This window comes from Protopterus annectens, chromosome 13.part0 (genome assembly GCF_019279795.1).
Source record: "Protopterus annectens isolate FY-2018-M chromosome 13.part0, PAN1.0, whole genome shotgun sequence".
NCBI classification, from domain to species: Eukaryota; Metazoa; Chordata; order Ceratodontiformes; family Protopteridae; genus Protopterus; species Protopterus annectens.
This window is the reverse complement of record NC_056747.1, coordinates 224,820,850-224,838,836: the sequence shown is the minus strand read 5'-3', so window position 1 is coordinate 224,838,836 and position 17,987 is coordinate 224,820,850. Positions and strand designations below refer to the sequence as shown.

The 17,987-nt window shown below is 38.6% G+C and overlaps 1 protein-coding gene across 5 annotated transcripts in view; it reads right to left on the bottom strand.

Moving 5' to 3' along the window:
- PALM (paralemmin) overlaps positions 1-17,987 on the bottom strand; it is a 610,021-nt gene that overhangs the window by 4,786 nt on the left and 587,248 nt on the right. For 3 of the 5 annotated variants that reach the window (XM_044053759.1, XM_044053760.1, XM_044053761.1), the window contains exons 6-8: positions 11,495-11,516; positions 9,515-9,574; positions 1,304-1,435 (exon numbers count right to left, since the gene is read on the bottom strand). In XM_044053759.1, the coding sequence (XP_043909694.1) occupies positions 1,304-1,435; positions 9,515-9,574; positions 11,495-11,516 (214 nt within the window). The remainder of the gene's footprint in view (positions 1-1,303; positions 1,436-9,514; positions 9,575-11,494; positions 11,517-17,987) is intronic. The other 2 variants (XM_044053762.1, XM_044053763.1) reach the window with 2 other exon arrangements.

Here is a 17,987-nt window from a genome sequence, read left to right as displayed (position 1 = left end):
ACATTTACATGCATCTCCATTACTAAGTACTAAATATATTACTGAATCCTACTCCATGTGCCAGTTGGATTCCATCTAACCATGTTACTTTTCCTGCATTGAATTCATACTTCTTTTTAGGTGATGTTGGAACTGTTTCCATGGCAACAAACTGCATCTGTTACCAGCAGCAAATAACAGAACTAGGAGAATAAAGAAGTAATAACCAATGTCTGCATGCTGGAGTGGCAGCCAAGTTTGCTAAAACTCTCTTGATAATAAAGTCTAACTCCTGGCATTCCAAGCTTGGGAAACTGTACTTCTGCAGTGTTGCTCTCTGTGAAATTTGTACAGAAAATTCTTATACATTTTTTTAACTTGCTCATGGTTTATGTCCTTATTTAATGCACACCGTGGCAAGTTAGGAATTCTCTAGCTAAGTGCCATGTTAGATTTCTGAAGATATACGCCCCGCAAGTGCAGGTACCCTTATTGCAAATGTGCTGCAGCCAATCACTTTTAAGACAGGATGATTACCTACTGCACATACACTCCTCCACAAAATGGAGTCTGTAAATGCTTTGCACATTATATCTGAGCAACATTAAAAAGGTCCTGGAAACTTTGAAATTGACATTGTGACAGTAAAATTGGAACAGAAACTGTCATAAGTGAAGAATGGTGTCACACTTACACGCAGGCACACACATGCATGCACATACACACACACAGGCACGCACACACACACACACAGGCACACATACACGCATGCACACGCACACACCACCATTGTGAAAAAGACAGTTTTTACGCATGTTATTTACAGCACAAATGACACTGACATGGGATATGAAAAATAATGGTGGGTTATAGGTGGTTTCAGACATTGTTAAGTAACACATACAGAATACTTTAGTGCGTACTCAGCAAAGCATCCAGAGTGGCCGAAATCAACAGCTGGACAACATGCCTGGTAAAGGAAGCAATACTAAGCCCACCACAATCCCTTTCAGCAGTAAAACAGCAATAGAGTGAGCAGCACCAGGAAATAAAATGGGACTGAGAAAGCCAATAGCTATACAACTGGTTTAGCATCAAGGCATTGCAAAGGATAGCAGTTAGAGGGAATGCTGTGCAGGAGATATTCTTTTAGCAGGCATAAGAACCCAGCAATGCAACACAGGAAGCATCAAAGTTGAGTACAAGGCAGATGCCACCTTAATAATCATACCCAACCCCTGTGTTTTTGTCACAGCAAAGCAAGACTTTCTTTTCATGCAGCCACATTACAGCACACTGGGGGAAATCATCATAACTGATTTACCTTTTGTTTCATCCTCGTACACCTTGACCCCCTGCTGAGACAGGTCCTGTGGCAGCAGTGTTGTGGTGGATAGGACCTTAGTCTCCCCTGTGACTCTGTGCTTCTCCACTGTGATCTCCACTGAATACATTGCTGAGACAGAAACATGAAGGGAGAATTAATGACAGGCTCTGCTAAGGATTCCTTCCCCTCAACATTAGAACAAGCTTGACTTTTAACCTGCTGTACAAAATGCATAGCGGATAAGTACTAAAGAGTAAGAAGAAGGCTTTTCAGTGCCAAGAGGGAATCGTTAATAGTTCTGTGAGCAGACTGTCTCAAATAAAATCTACTTCAGTAATGCTGATCTTATGTGGACCAAGTATTTTCCATGTCACTTAATGCAGTGTAAGATGCATATGAGGTCATAGCAGCATTACAAAATGTGATATCAGAAGAAGATACTTTGTCTACTCTGCTTAAGCCTCCTACCATGGACTGCCCAACCCGTTGCAGCTTTTCCATATCTCTCTTGAAGGCCTCTGTGGAATCAAGACCCAACAAAGACACAGACAGTTGGTTTTAAGGGTTCAACATTCTGTCTATAAAAATATTTACACAGTTAATTGAGGTGACTACCCATCTAACGCATCTAATGGTCAATCTTCTAGCTATACCTTTTTACATATCCCATGCTTTTTCTGGTTTCATTTTATGAGGTCACTGGATGTTATTCTAGGATCCATTTCCTGCTTTACAGAATGAGAGACATTGACTTAGGAATGCTCTCCTAAAGGAGTTTTCAGACAAGAACAGTTAACACTAATACTGCTTTATAACACCACAGATGGAGTACTTTGCACTGCTGTTACTGGCATTACTTGATTTACCATATTTTTGCCATAACACTGTTGTACCTCACTGACTTTTTTTTTCGTTTTTGCTGTAGACTTTAGTTAACTCCTGACACACTTATGGATACATTGCTACCTTATAGTGTAAAAATTGCTTCTGTCTTTCACTGCAAGACTGTGACCCTCATCATATGCTGCGATATTATTTTCTTCTGTTGATTTTGTTTAGCTCCACAGATTTAGTAAAGGGTGGCATATACATCAAACTATTTGAAAGAGGTGATAATTACTATTGCATCATCACAGTCACCTCTAATCCCACAATGCTCCTTAATCTAAAGGGAAGGTCTTTTTTATGTGCTCACTAGAACTGTTGAATACCTTGCTCACAAACACTGGTAGCCTTCCATGTTCATCATTACATCCCTGTTGCAGTAGGCCAAGATATATGGACCATATCCTGCCAAGGACTGGTCAAAAGGACAGCTTCCAAAGCTTTAGGGCACCATATGCTGTAACTGTGGAACAATTCAAGGAAAGTGGTATAAAGATAGTGGTTAGGGTTCCAAATCTTCAGAACTTTATTGAAGAGTTGTATGCCCCAAGCTGGGCTTTGAGTGATCAACGGTCGGCTAACATTTCTTCAAAGGTTGGGCAGAAAAGTAGTTTGTTGGTGACTACCTTCCATTTTGTCAATTTTTATGATAAGTTAACATTTTGTGACTAGGGCTCATGATTTTGATGGTTGACACTGAAAATGTTCACTTAGTCAGAAGGTAAGACTAATTTACAAAGGGTCTTCTACCTGCTTGTCATTTTTCACTGGCCTAGTCGGACATACTCGGTCAACAAATGTAATAAATAAAGATGCTACCTTGGCACTTGCTTACTTGTAGCATGGTACTGCATTCTTGGTCATGATAATGAGATTCATATATGTTGGGAGGATGGCCTAATGGTTAAGGTGTTTGCCTTACAAACACAAGGTGCAGGGTTTGAGTCTAGAGAGGGATAGGGATGGTGGCTGGCATAGCTTCATGAAGAGTAAGGCCAGTTAGCCTAGTATAAACCTATTTATTTATTTATTTATTTCTTACACAGGACACCATTGCTTTTGTGCAAATTGTTATGGCCACTGGCTGGTATAGTTACTAGGTTTCCCATTTACTATCATTTATCTGCATGCTTGTATGCCTTAGTTGGGCACCTGTTGAAATTCTGACTTAACTCATTCCTTGGAATAGCAAATTAAAAGTTTCTAGGAATAGCAAATTTAAAGTTATTGCAGAGGATTAAGGGTCATTGCTAACAAACTGCTTAATTTATGCAAAGGTACATGGTTTGGTCATATTCCACTCTAAGTAAGGCACTTAACCAGATAGTGCTCCCAGGTTGTCATTATAAATTCTGTCCAGAAGTCTTTCCCAGTTAATAAATATGGAAGAAAAGGGACAAATGCATGTTTGTGTGTGTGTGTGTGTGTGTGTGTGGGGGGGACATACTAAATGTAAAGATGAGGTACCTCCCGCTCCAAGTTATGGTTCACCTGACTTAGTATATATAAGTATCAGGGATATTGGGAAACACATGCCCCCACATCAGAATTTGTCCCATGCAAAAAATGTTATAGGGTTCAACACTGAACTGCATAATTTGCTGTTACTTGTTTGAAACACAGTTTTGTTAGGTGCCAGGATTCACAAGATCAGGTTTTACACTTCTGCCAGGAACTGCATTACATTTGTGATGTATTGTCACATTCCAGTCTGACAATTAATGTGACTCATTAGTCTGCTGTTAGAATACAAGTTTCAGTATTAAATTATACTTTTAGTTTAATTTTATAATTAGATTAGAGCTGAAAAAGGGCCTTTCTGGGCCAGTATGCCCGTATGGCCAATTAAATAAATAAAATGAAAACATAGCAGAGTATTCTGTTGCATTTACATAAAGATTAAATAGTTTACACTACATTTAGGTTGATGCGTACAACTGAGCATGCTCACTAAATGCCTTACATACTCTATTGTGGTTCTTCTATGCTGTCTTCAAAGTTCAGGGAAAAAAAAACAAATAAGAAAAGAACTGTATCCAGGGACTGTCCTGTCCTGTGGCCATCTTCCCAAACACAGTTCTAAAGTTTCCCTTCCTTTACTGTGGTTAAACATAACAGGAAGGAAGCATTTTTTCTATCAGTGCTTTAACAGTCATGGAATGCATTTGTTTGATTACATGTCCTGTTTACGGCTCTCTGTACTACTTCCTAGTACATACATTTTATAAACAACATTTTAGTGTACTCTTTATTTGAAGGGAATTTTCTGAAATGGTATTGTATAAAAATCTGTACAGTTATATAATCTTAATTGTATTATTATTGTTTGGAGTAGAATTGGGGGTGCATACACCTACAATAAGGGCTTACACTGGTGTTGATAAAGAGAACAAATATAAAGATTCTGGGATTAATGCAGGGCAGTGGCATTTTTCCTGTGGTGACAAATGCCCTTTATGTGCTATGCAACCACTCAAGCTTTTCTAGACCATGTCCGTCTATAATTCCAAAGTGTGTAATCTCATATTGGCTTTCTGCTATGCCACTAATATACTTTTGTCAAAGTTAAAAACGATTTGAGGGGTACTGCTTCACGGTTTTAAACAAAAGTTGAGCTACTGTACTAGGCTTCACAGCAATGATGTGTCCTCTATTGGACACTTAAAATGATGAAGGAACTGTTTAGTATTAAGAAAGGTATGGATATTAAATATATTTTCTTCAAGAAACAGCAATGCTTTCCTACATATAAATCATTCTGCACTGTACTTTGCTTTCTGCATTAATGACACCATAATAGAGACATGTAAGGAATACCCAATAGTCTGAAATGGATTTCTTTAATTTTTTTGTTTGTCCCCAGCTGTGTACCTTACAGCTCATCATCTGCTACTTTCTACTCCTATTGTTCCTAACTTTAGTGCTTCCAGTATTAGTCACTGGGGCTGGGAGTGCCATGGCTGTAGGCAGTTTGTAAAGGGCAAAGGAAAACAGACAGTAAACAGTCTCTAGCAGTGTAATAGATGCTGTCATGTACACAGGAGATTTTTAGGATGGGGTAACTGGCTATCAAGTGCTTAAGCAACCAAAACAGATTACAGAGATAGCAGGAGACATTTAATTTAATCAGAAGTGTGGCACACGTTAGAGAATAATTTCTCTTTGGCTTTGGGAACAACCCTCAATTTGAGGTTGTTATATATCTTGCAGCACTTATATTATTATTGCAGCTTAAAGCACAAATGCAATTTAAATTAGCAAAATATAAATTTATTCTTCTGCTTTAATGTCTCCAGTTCCCCTTTTACCTGAAGACACTGTTTACTTCCAAAACACCGTAATTATACACATCTCTTGTGGATTTCCAGACAGTCTTGACAAACCTATTCACAAAGAGGAATTCTAGGTTATCAGAAGCCGCCATGAGACAGAATCTTATGTCTGCCTGTTAGATACAGGCCTGGGAATGATGAGAGAAGGGAATAAAGCAGTGTGACAGGTATAGTAGTTTTTGCAGGCTGTCAGTTATCCTTTCCTGCTTACTATAACCTTCTCTTCCATATTCTACCTGTATATGATAGTACTAAGCTGGCAAGCATCTGCATAAATCCCTTTCCATCTCCAATGGAAAGGACAGCAGAGACACATCACCCTTTCCTTCCTGTCGATCCCTAGAACTTCCTGACCATGTTCCCAAATTTACACTACAAAGAGGACCAGACAGACACTTTGCAAATGTCACAGTAGGCAAGGAAGCTAGGCAGCAAATCTCTTGAAATAATTCCGTACAACTCAATTATCTGAGGTTATGAAACAAATATCAGCAAAGAATTAGTAAAGAAACAGTAGAAACTGGTGACTACAAAAATAGCTGCCTTGCATGGCTTAGCAGTGCAGGTAGGCAGTCACACTGCATGGTATAAGGATTGTCTATCAGATAACACACTGAAACGGATGCATGCCATTTTATAAACAGTCAAAACATTTCTTGTACTAAACTGCATTAGAATTAGGATGCTGAGAGACCAAAGGAGTGTTGATTTTAAGAGGCAGTCTCACACCTTCTCCAGCTTCTTTCTGGTTGTAGTTTGTAGATCTATAAGCCTGTATGGCTTAGTTGGCTAAAGCAGTGAGCTATGCCATGATTACCCAAACTGAATCCTCTGTTTCTGTCTGCTAGCAATTTATTCAGACCCTGTGTTACTGTCTGTCGGTATAAAATTAACAATAATAAAAGGATTGGTAGCTGGTAATAAATATTTATTGGTAACATCATTCTCACATAAAGACCTTTTAACTGTCCCTAGTTTGGAGTAAAGTTCCTATTTTCAGGTCTGGTTTAGAATATTCCTATTTCTTGAGGTATTTCCCCATTATCAAATTTGATTTACCTCTTTACACAATTTTCTGAGTCCACCACATCACATATGATTTTTGAAGCTAATAGACAGAAAATCACTCTATGTGACCAACATATTAGCAGCAACAATAACTTGAAGAGGAGACATCTTTCAACTCCCTTTTTCTGAACCAAAACAAAATGACCTTGTGTAGTAGAACTTTGTGATACACTTTATCTAAATATACTGTCTCTATGATACTGTGCTTATATCTTCCATCCTTTCATTGCTCTTTTGTCATTTAAACTTGTTTGAATGGTACACCACATTCTTACTGGAAGAGGGAAGACTGATGTGCTATTTGGGATTCAAATGACATGCTAACTGGATTCCAGATTTTAGCAGTTTGTTCCTATTTTTTCAAGGGCTTTTGTCCTTGTTCTGATGTCTGCAGGTTGAGAGGTATGTACATATTTGCTTTGCAAGCATGAAAGCGAAATGAAAAGATTAATGTCCCAAATCATTGCACTGACGACGACCTCCTCTATGAACACATGTCAAAGGTCAGCTCGCTTGTTGGAGGATTGTCTTAGGGAAATGCATCTTTGTGTCTCTGAATTTTCCCTGGTTCATTATCTCTAGTTTTTTTCTTCTGATTTCTTCTAAACTGGGTCTTCACATATTTCAACACCCATGGTACTGCAATCCACAAAGTGGCAGAAACCAGAAAAGACATTTCCTGGCCTCTTCCCAGAAGGACCTTCTGCAATCATTAGCTATTATCTTTACTGGTTCTTTCAAGGTATCACTACAAGCACATCCATTCTTTTACTTACCATCTGCAACTATGACAGTTTTTTTAAGAACAGAGAGTAACCAGGCATCAGCACCAAGATCTGTGACATGGGTTACTGTCACCTACTGTCTTGGACCTCAATGGGGCTTTACAGGTCCTGTCATCCCTAATACAGATCTACAGTATATACAGTACATAGAGAGTTGCAAGGAAACTCTGTAAGAAGCACTGGTCTTTTACCTCTACTGGGTACACATGGTGGGAAAGGGATTCTTCTTGTTCTAATTTCCATGGAAACAGGTAATAAGTACACTTCTGTTTCCATAGCGGATCTTCTAACTTTCTGGACAATTACTGCCATATGTAGCCAGGTTTGTACTAGCCTTCCAAAAATAACAATTTTTCAAGTATCACTTGGCCAATTTTTTAAAAACTCATGTTGCTCCCTTGGCTGTTTCTTCTAAAAAAATATATCACCATCCCATACCTCAAATGGTCATAGAAATATCAATAACTGAGGTTGAAAGCTTACTTCTGAACAGGTTGATGCTTATTTCAATAGTATAGAAGTCAGCGACTCTTCAACAGATTGTCGATTAACTGTCCCATTCCATTTAGTGCTTAGAAAAGTGACATACATTTGTTGTTAAGAAATCCATTTAGCTTCAAATGATCAAAAAAAAAAAAAACTCTGGTCAGACTAAAAAAACAAAACAAAAAAACCCCAGAAGGCATAAAGAAAGTATTTTGCTCCATCCCACCGCAAATGTTGATCATTAAGTTGACCAACTAAATCTCTGCCTAATCATTCCCAGACTGGCAACATCAGTTTTGCCATTGGCCACTACAGTATCCCATAATACTCTTTACATGGCATGTGAGTGCTTCAGGGGTGTGCACGCAATAGGTGCAGCATGGGTCACCACTATCTTTGCAAGTAATATAGCAACACTTTAGTAGATGGCTCTCACTATATCCCCATTCTCCACCAAAGATGCATTAGCCAGAAACATACCCCGTGACATGGCATTTAACCTCCCCCTGAGACAGTGAAGTAGGTATCACCCTTTTGTTGCTCTCCTTCTTCAGCGTGTGCATCTAGGATTGGGTCAAAATGAGACTGCACTGGCTGGATTGTAGTCAGGTCTCCACCATTCTATGGCATGAAATGAGCCTATGGGAAAATATGCCCGTAAGGTACTTAACGTTTTGTTAAGCACCCTTATGTGCTTTTAAACTTGGGGTTCATGCTGGGGATTAACAAGAGAGAGTTTGATGGCCAGCAAAAGCTATAGCAGAAGGTAAAACATATTTAAAAGCTGTTACTTTCCCTTGTCTCCCTTATAAGCAAAAACTGTGGCAAAATAAAACGTCTAACAGTTTTTAAAGCTGTTTATTTTTTTAGAGGGGACTTGAGGACTGCAACAGCATTAAGGTGTTTGACTGACTTTCAAAGGCTTTGAAAGCTGGAGAAATACTTTGTGCTCCTATACTTTTCCCTTTCTTTTTTTTCAGTAACTGGTAGTACATTGAGAGATAAAGTTCAACACCTTACAAAGGATTAAGAAAGTATAGGAGTGTGATGTATTTTATTGTGTTTTACTGGCTTTCAAAGTCTTTGAAAACTAGTGCAACACTTTAATGCTATCAAACACAAAGTAGGCAGAAACAATATGTACCTCTGTAGAATGCACTGCTTTAAAATCATTTAGGCACACCATTCTGACACACACTTTCTTTATAAGTGTGGCAGGGTGAAGTATTTCACCTTCTGCCACTGCTCTTTGCCAATCACTACTGATGTCACTCCCAAGCACAAGACCTGATGCTAACAGTGCTTAGTAGGGCTTAAAAATGTGTTAACACCTTTCTAATGTCAGAAAAGTGTTTAACAAGCTTTCAGTCCTCCCATTTTGGACCGGAATTGCAGTGCTCCATGCTCTGTATACTATAGATTGGTTATAGTTGGAGACCTCATAATAATTCTTAACATTTGAAATTAGTCTGAAAACCCTTGGAGGAAATCTACAGCTAGAAACTACAGTTCTACAGAAAAATACCTCCTAACGTATGATACAACATGATGTATGCCAGTATACACTGGTGGTTTGAAATGTGGAAGAGTAAGGCTATTGTTGTGGGGGAGGACATTTTGAGTGGAACAGCCTATGCCATATGGAGACTCACCTGTCTTCATCAGCTCTGACTCCACTCGTGCTTTGCCTGGGCTGGTATGAATATGAACATCTATGCATAGAGAACAGAGAAGCACATCAGGGACAAACACGAACACTTGCATGCCACAAAAGTACATATGACCATCAAAAACAATCACGCATGATGTTTACAAAATGGAGACGGAGACATATACCAAGCCATGTATACACATACATAAACACACGACCACATAAAAACAAATTAAAAAACTTATACATTGATTTTTATGAATAATTATATCCAAAAGCCCTAGAAACCAAACCATGAGCATTTCCTAAAAAGTAAATTACTATTCACTGGGGGAAGTCAGTTGAACTTCTTTCTACTGGAATTTCTTTCACTGTGTTACCTCTGCGTTCCAAACTTTAGACTATGATATATGTGAGCAAGTCAGCAAGACATTACCTTTGTTTTCTCTGGTTGGACTCCCCACTGTATTTTTCTAAGTTCATTTTCCAGAGACTTTGACCAGGTTCACTCACTGGATATACATATATATCTATATATATATATATATATCTATATATATATATATATATATATATATATATATATATATATATATATATATATACACACATTTTTGCCTGAGTGTGACAAGATATTTCACCTCTTGCTCTGACTCTCGCTTTCTTTCGTAATGTGTATTGTTTGTTTGTTTGGACACAACTGTTGGCTTAGTTCAGCCAGTACTATGTTCCTGTTGTCAGTCTTGGTCTTCAGAATATATTTATTCAGCTTGTGTTGATTTTCTATTGTTACTATTTAGTTCATTTATGGACTAGAGAGATGCTTGGGAAATGATCTATCTTCTGTACTTACTTAGGACATGAAGTGCATGCAGGAACACTTATAGACCAGTAAGGACAGCAAGGTGACTAATTACAGACTTAAAGCTTCACAGTCCAGAGTTCAATCCTGACTTCAAATCACTATTTGTGTATAATCTGCGTGCTTGCTCCATATGTATGTAATTTGTATTTGTTCTGCTGATTAAGTTTCCTCTCACGCATGCTGGTTGACTGGCTAAAGTAAATTATTTAGTTAGCCTTTCTCTTGCAATTGTAACTCTAGTTGTAATTAAAAAATTCTAAGTAGCAGCAGTGTACTAACCTAGTTAACACACAAAAGAAGCTTTTTAGCTGTCAAATGCTGTTTAGTTTTTGTGTTCCATTGCAACTTAAGTTCAGTGTGACCATGGCAGTTCAGCTTAGAAGAAATACTTAGTATAGAAATATTGCACTGCTATTAGGAAAAAAGCAGTCAACAAAGCCATGTGTCTCACACAGGTTATGCAGACTACTGCTGTTCTAATTTAAGGGAGGAAAATAAAATGAAGCACAAGAAAAGGGTCTTCCTTCCAAAGCAGCCATTATTGGATCTATAAAACCACTGATCTCCCCCATCTGGCAGTACTAAAGAAGATTCAGGTAAATCAATAGTTCTGAAGATCTGGAGGAGAACACACACATGGCAGGACATGACAATAGATGATAAAGAACTCAAACATTGTGAGTAAAACTCGACTGTGTTCATCTTACCCATAGCAGCAAAGACTGCACACATGCAATGCTGAGAACACATTTCCAGGTTGACAGAATTCTGAGACATCAGCACTGTTTGCCTTTGAACACTTTCGTCAGAGGATTACATTTGGAATACAAAGGAAATGTACATAAATGGTTAAAACCAGGGCTTAATTTTATCTCCAGCATCTAACAATACTTCCAAGTCCAGTTCCTTCCTAGGCAGATATTTTTATACCTTGTACGTATCAGAGAGACACAGAAGATGAGATTTTTGAATCATGATTTTCCAGTGCATTGGAAAAATAGAGAATTCCACTTGAGAATCTACTGTATGGCTACTCATTCTGCAGTGCAGGTTGAATTACATTTGAAACTCTAAAAATTATGTTTTATTGAACAGCATAACAAGTCGGGTACCTACCCTTAGTAGAGTTCAAAGGAATCTGAAAGACAAAACAAATGAAAAGACATCAGTAGTTTGAAGAAGCCTGGTATTTTTGCATGAACATTCCTTGAAATGAGAATTTGTAAACCAAGGCTATAATGTTGGCCTCCTAGACAGATAGGCAGACAAAGATATATAAAAAAGGCTACCTTGCTTCCCATCTACTCATATACATAGTCTGTTTTCAATAAGTAAGCACATGGCCGTCATCAGTGCTTGTGCTATAAACTTTAAAAGCAGAGTTAGTAGCACTACAGGTGGCACACTTGGTTTTGGTGCAAAAGGCTATTTATACTCCCACACCATGTAGATGGAGTGCTGATAGTGTAGTGCCCCTTTTAAAGGGGGATGGGGGTGCTGCACTCCTGAGTGTGTCCTCCTTTGGATGAGATACCTAATAGCTATGAACCTGTTGCTGGTTTGACAGCCATTCCCTATTGTATTACACCAGCTTACCAATTTTTTATGTAACATGAGCAGTTTATTCTTCAAGAGCAGCAGACACTGAATTTGTACGTGAAACACAGTGAAATGTAAAGTTGTTTGCCAGCAGCAACCTCATCATTAGTTACAGAGCTCTATAATATGGAATTATTCAGATGACGTTTTCTTCTGCGGAAATCATACATATTGACCGATACTGGTGGATTGTAATAACTGACATTTGGGTAGCCTTTTGTGGTTGAAATGTTCTATAATGAGTATTTTTGTCTTCATTTGGCCATACCTTTTGTTTCATTGCTTACTGGAAAAATGTTCAAACCTACAAATTTAAAACATACTCTAACATGGCACTGTATTATACAAGGAATATAATTTAATACAATCAGGATGATTATACAAGGAATATAATTTAATACAATAAGGAAGGTGCATCAAAGAACATGTGGATGCATGCATGGTCCTAAAAATGTGTGCAAGGGGCCTATGGTTTGAAAACAATCCAAAGGTAAACAATCCACCACTGACCAGATACATCTTCTTTGAATGTGAGTTTCAATGTTATTTCAATGAATGTGAGTTTGAAGGGCAGAGAAGCTTACTGTTCATGCTAAATCTGTTTTAATTTTGAGACTATATTGTTTTACTTAGCAAATGGCTATCAGTGTTTATGCTACAATATTTGAAATAAAAGTTTTAAATATCTCTAATCATTGTAGAATTAAACAGTATGCACAATGACAAGCTTGAACAGTGTTTATGTTAACTGGGGAGAAAAAGCCAAGTAATGAGACATTGGAATAGTGGAGGGGGGTTGCTGCTGTGAGGGGGCTCTGATCCATTACACTGCATAGGAGCCCATTTGACCATGATCTGATTCTTGTGTGTGCCTGTGTGTGTTATATAGCAGTACTGTGACAGATAGTAACTTTGCTGTCAATACTCCAACGTTGTTAGACCTGGAAGATCCTGAGAAATATCCCGGTGTAAGACATGTACCCTGTTTAGCTGCAAGCCAATCACCAGTGCTTGATTTATGTTACCATATAAAACAATCTGCCAAGAATGCTAAAATGAATGTAAAATACTCTGTTATAGCAGCTGCTCATTTAACAAATGCGGCAACACTGATGGGTGTCCAGATTTGCTGTGATGTCTCAAACAGAAGTCCTACATCAGCATGATGAGTATGGCCTGATCTCAACTGGTCAATTCCTTTCTTGTCATGGCTGCTCTTCAATGTGATATGGGGATTGCCAGTTGTCCGAAACCTATACCTCAACTTTTTAGCACAGGAAGTCTGGATAATGTCAAAAATAATAGGGAGACAAAGGCCCAAAAATAGGGACAATATTTAAATATTGCCCTCATAAACTTAGAAAGTTGATAGAAAAACAGCTTTTGTATTAGCATGCATTTTCTGAAAGGTATGAAGTCTGAATCTCGTCTGTCATTATTTAGTGACTTCAGTCCTCAATGACTTACCTGAAAGCCACAGATTTTATGAGGAATAGACCAAAATGAGGCAAAAGTCTGGACATTCTGTGAAAATCTGGACAGTTGAGAGGTACTGAGACCACTATGCACTATTTTGACAGTTCTTCCTTTTATTTACTTTTGTACTACTCTAAAGTTCACACGTGTGCACACGCACACACACACACATGCACACACACACATCTAACTGTTTGGGGGTATAGGGGTGTAATGGGGCAAAAAAAAGCTTTATTCCATCTGTGGGGAAAGGTCATAATCTAAATCGTTTCTGTTAATCAGTTATGATCAATCAGTGTTTCTTGGAGTGATTATGTCTGGATCATTCATAGATAAAGCCTGAAAAGCAGTGTCTAAAATAACAAAGATCCCGATATGTGGCCTAATAACATAATTAGAGCCCCATCTGAAAGGGTAAAAAAATTGTATAAATTGCAGCTTAATGCCCCACAGCATATCTTTGCCTGTCTAAGTTTTAGTGGAAGAATCTTGCACCATTTAAATATAGTTCACATGGTGCAATAAATAAATTGCATAGTGAAATAAATAATTCAGCCATTTATGTTATATTAGGGATCACAACATGCAACATTCTGTATATTTAAAGTTTGGGAATCTGGGGAAAATCGTGCCTTTTTCTTTGGGCATTTCTTCTGGGAATTCGGCAGTGGAAAATTGGGGGGCATAAAGCTCATCTGGAGTCAAAAGTATTTCTCAGTAGACCAATAATGAGCAACAAAATTTAGACAAATTGCCCAGAGGCTGCTGTAGTTAATTAAAAAAAAAAAAAGAAAAAAGACTTTGCCTTAGTGCAACTGGTTACCCATATACCAGATATACATAACATTTTCTGGGATTGCTCATCAGTGTTAACTATTGGGGTTTGGAACAATGACATTGGGGTCCATCCCTCTCAACTGCTATGATTTAGACATAATGCTATGATTCTGGCTTTAATTTTTAACCTTGTTCCTCCTATGTTTACCAGTTCTCCTCAAAGTCAGACCAGGTTATGCGGACATACCTTCTTAAGTAAAGAAATCAAGCTATAAAAAAGATTCCCTATCGCTAACTATATAGGGCCTAATATAGGTAGAACTTATATTGTGGAAAAAGTACTATTTCTGATCCTCTGCTGTAATTTTTAATGGTCAGAGTTTGAGAGTATGCAGAGATCTAGTGAAAATAGCACTATGATTGAAAAGTTCTCAAAGACTAAAACTGCAAACAGTATAAAAAGTTAAGCACTGTCTCCAAACCTAATTTAAAGCCCCTCTCGCCATTTCCATCCAGAGAAGACCACTGCAGTGAAAGACCAATATCCTTCATTTGTAGTAACATCTAGGGTTCTCCAGCTCTTAGTCAAACTTAAGAATTTTCTGGTGCTGAATTTTGCAAAAGTTCTCAAAAAATGGTGCTTAAATAAATTTTGAGGAGGCATACGAGATGAAAGCTCATCCCAAACAACTTCAAAATGCCTCCCTCTTTGAAGTACTACAGTTTTATTGAAACACTGCATTTTACTTGGCCATTATTTCTGCCCTTTACGTTATAATCACAGTTCATTTGTACAACAGCAGCAGAACTTAATCATTATAGCCGATAATGCCTTTTAAGTGCATTTAATAATCTACCTGTCCTTCGTCCCACTTTTCCTTGCACCCTATTTCCAGCTACCTCATGCACTACTGAATATCTCCATCAGATCACTCTCCACCATTACCTGGCTCCACCATCCTCTCTGTGAAAAAAGATCTTTCACAGATCCAGGAAGTAGTGCATCTGTATAATCTGCTGTCTGTGAATCAATCTCCCATCCTTTTTATTCAGAATCCCTTTTCATCTTCCCAACATGATCTTGTGCACCAGTATTATGTTCCTTACCTTTTCCCACCCCGATGAGAAAATTCAGTTATTCTAGTCTCTGCACATGCTCAATTCCCTCAGCTCACCATATCCTTGTAGTGGCTTTGGATTCCTTCTAGCAGTCTGATGTCCTTTGCCCTTTTTATTTTTCTTTATGACCTAAAAATGCATGCAATATTCAAGGACTGACGAGGGCTTGATAGCACAGAAGATTTACTACTTTGTTTATAAAACACTAACCCTTGAAGATACACTCCAGAATTCTGTTTACACTTGCAGCAATCTTCCCACCCTGCTCCCGGGGTCCTTCCAGGTGTAAAAAACTGCCCCAGATCATTTTCTTCATGTTACTACCACTTCTCTGGAAAATCTTCTACATTATACCAATACACAAAGGGGGAACCTCCACTGACCTAACAAACTACCACCCTATAGCTATACTTTCCCCACTGGCTAAAATACTGTAAAAATCTATCCAAGCCCAGATCCTAGCGCATCTCCTCTCCAACACTTTTCTTGCCAAAACTCAACATGGATTCCTTCCCAATCATAGCACTACCACTGCACTCATACATTTTAGTAACCTAGTAAATATGCAATGCAACAATGGACAACTAATGTCTGCAGTTTTCCTAGACTTATCAAAGGCATTTCATACAGTCTCCCATACAAAACTTCTAACATTACTCTCAGAATTAAAACTAACTGCCCCCACTCTATTATGGTTTCAAGACTACCTCTCCCAATGCCAACAAGCTGTTCAGTGGAAAAACTCCCTTTCCCCCCTACTTCTTGTAAAACTAGGATCAATCCTAGGATCCCTACTTTTCACTATATTTACAAATCTTCACAAAGCCACCCCTCTAGCATACCTGGTTCAATACGCTGACAACTTCACCTTAATCTATTCTGCCCCCACCCTCCAACAACTTCACATCAAGACCCAAGAAGCTTTTATATCCATCAAAACCTGGCTAACAAACTCCAGCTACTCCTAAATCCCAAAAAGATCCAACTTATGCTCTTCCATCCTTCCAAAGTAGCTGTACATACTCCCCCTTTCTCTATTTCTGCATCAGATAATACTCCTATCTCCCCCATCACACAACCCAAATTACTAGGGGTCATTGTTGACAATAATATGAAATTTGACAAACACATAGCTCATACAATAACCAAAGTCAACAAAAAAACTTTGTACTCTTTACAGATATAAAAAACTTCTTGACCAGCAATAGTAAAGTTACTCTAGCTCGTACCCATCTTCTCTCTACCTTACTGTATGCTTCTCCTGTCCTAATTAATCTAAACAAGAGTGACTTAAACAAGCTATCAGTATGGCACAACAAATTGCAAAATTTGCCAAAAACTCCTCCTACTGCACCCACCACTGTCAAGCCCTACAACAGCTTTCCTGGCTTGAACTCCCTAACACCTTAGCTCTAAACCAGCTTCTTCTAGCTCACCAATACTGTACCAACCTGACAAAAGTCCAGCCTTACAAGACCTGATCACCCTTCTCCAATAACAGAGAACTTAGATCCACTAACAAGGCACTAATCGCAATCTCCAAAAGCCATTACAGCTCTGGTGACTCCCTGTATTCTAGCAACACTGCCAAGACTTGGAACTCCCTACCACTACAAATCAGGGTGCAACTTAATAAAACCATCTTCAAAAAACAGCTTATTTCCCACCTAAACAACTCCTGGACATGTAATTGCCTAGCATCTGGCTGACATATTCTAACTCCTTTCCCATACCCACTATCCAACCTCTTTAAAATTCCCACAGATGCACTATATATTATCACACGTTACTTGTAACTGCCTAGCACCTGGCTGACATATTCTAACTCCGTTCCCCTACCCACTATCCAACCTCCTCTTTAAAACTCCCACAGATGCACTATATATTATCACACGTTACTTGTAACTGCCTAGCACCTGGCTGACATATTCTAACTCCGTTCCCCTACCCACTATCCAACCTCCTCTTTAAAACTCCCACAGATGCACTATATATTATCACACGGTACTTGTAACTGCCTAGTACCTGGCTGACATATTCTAACTCCTTTCCCCTACCCACTATCCAACCTCTTTAAAACTCCCACAGATGCACTATAAAGGAACACACGTTACTTGTAACTGCCTAGCACCTGGCTGACATATTCTAACTCCTTTCCCCTGCCCACTATCCAACCTCCTCTTTAAAACTCCCACAGATGCACTATATATTATCACACGTTACTTGTAACTGCCTAGCACCTGGCTGACATTCTAACTCCTTTCCCCTACCCACTATCCAACCTCCTCCTTAACACTCCCACAGATGCACTATATATTATCACACGTTACTTGTAACTGCCTAGCACCAGGCTGACATATTCTAACTCCTTTCCCCTACCCACTATCCAACCTCCTCTTTAACACTCCCACAGATGCACTATATATTATCACACGTTACTTGTGACTGCCTAGCACCTGGCTGACATATTCTAACACCTTTCCCCTACCCACTATCCAACCTCCTCTTTAACACTCCCACAGATGCACTATATATTATCACACATTACTTGTGACTGCCTAGCACCTGGCTGACATATTCTAACACCTTTCCCCTACCCACTATCCAACCTCCTCTTTAAAACTCCCCCAGATGCACT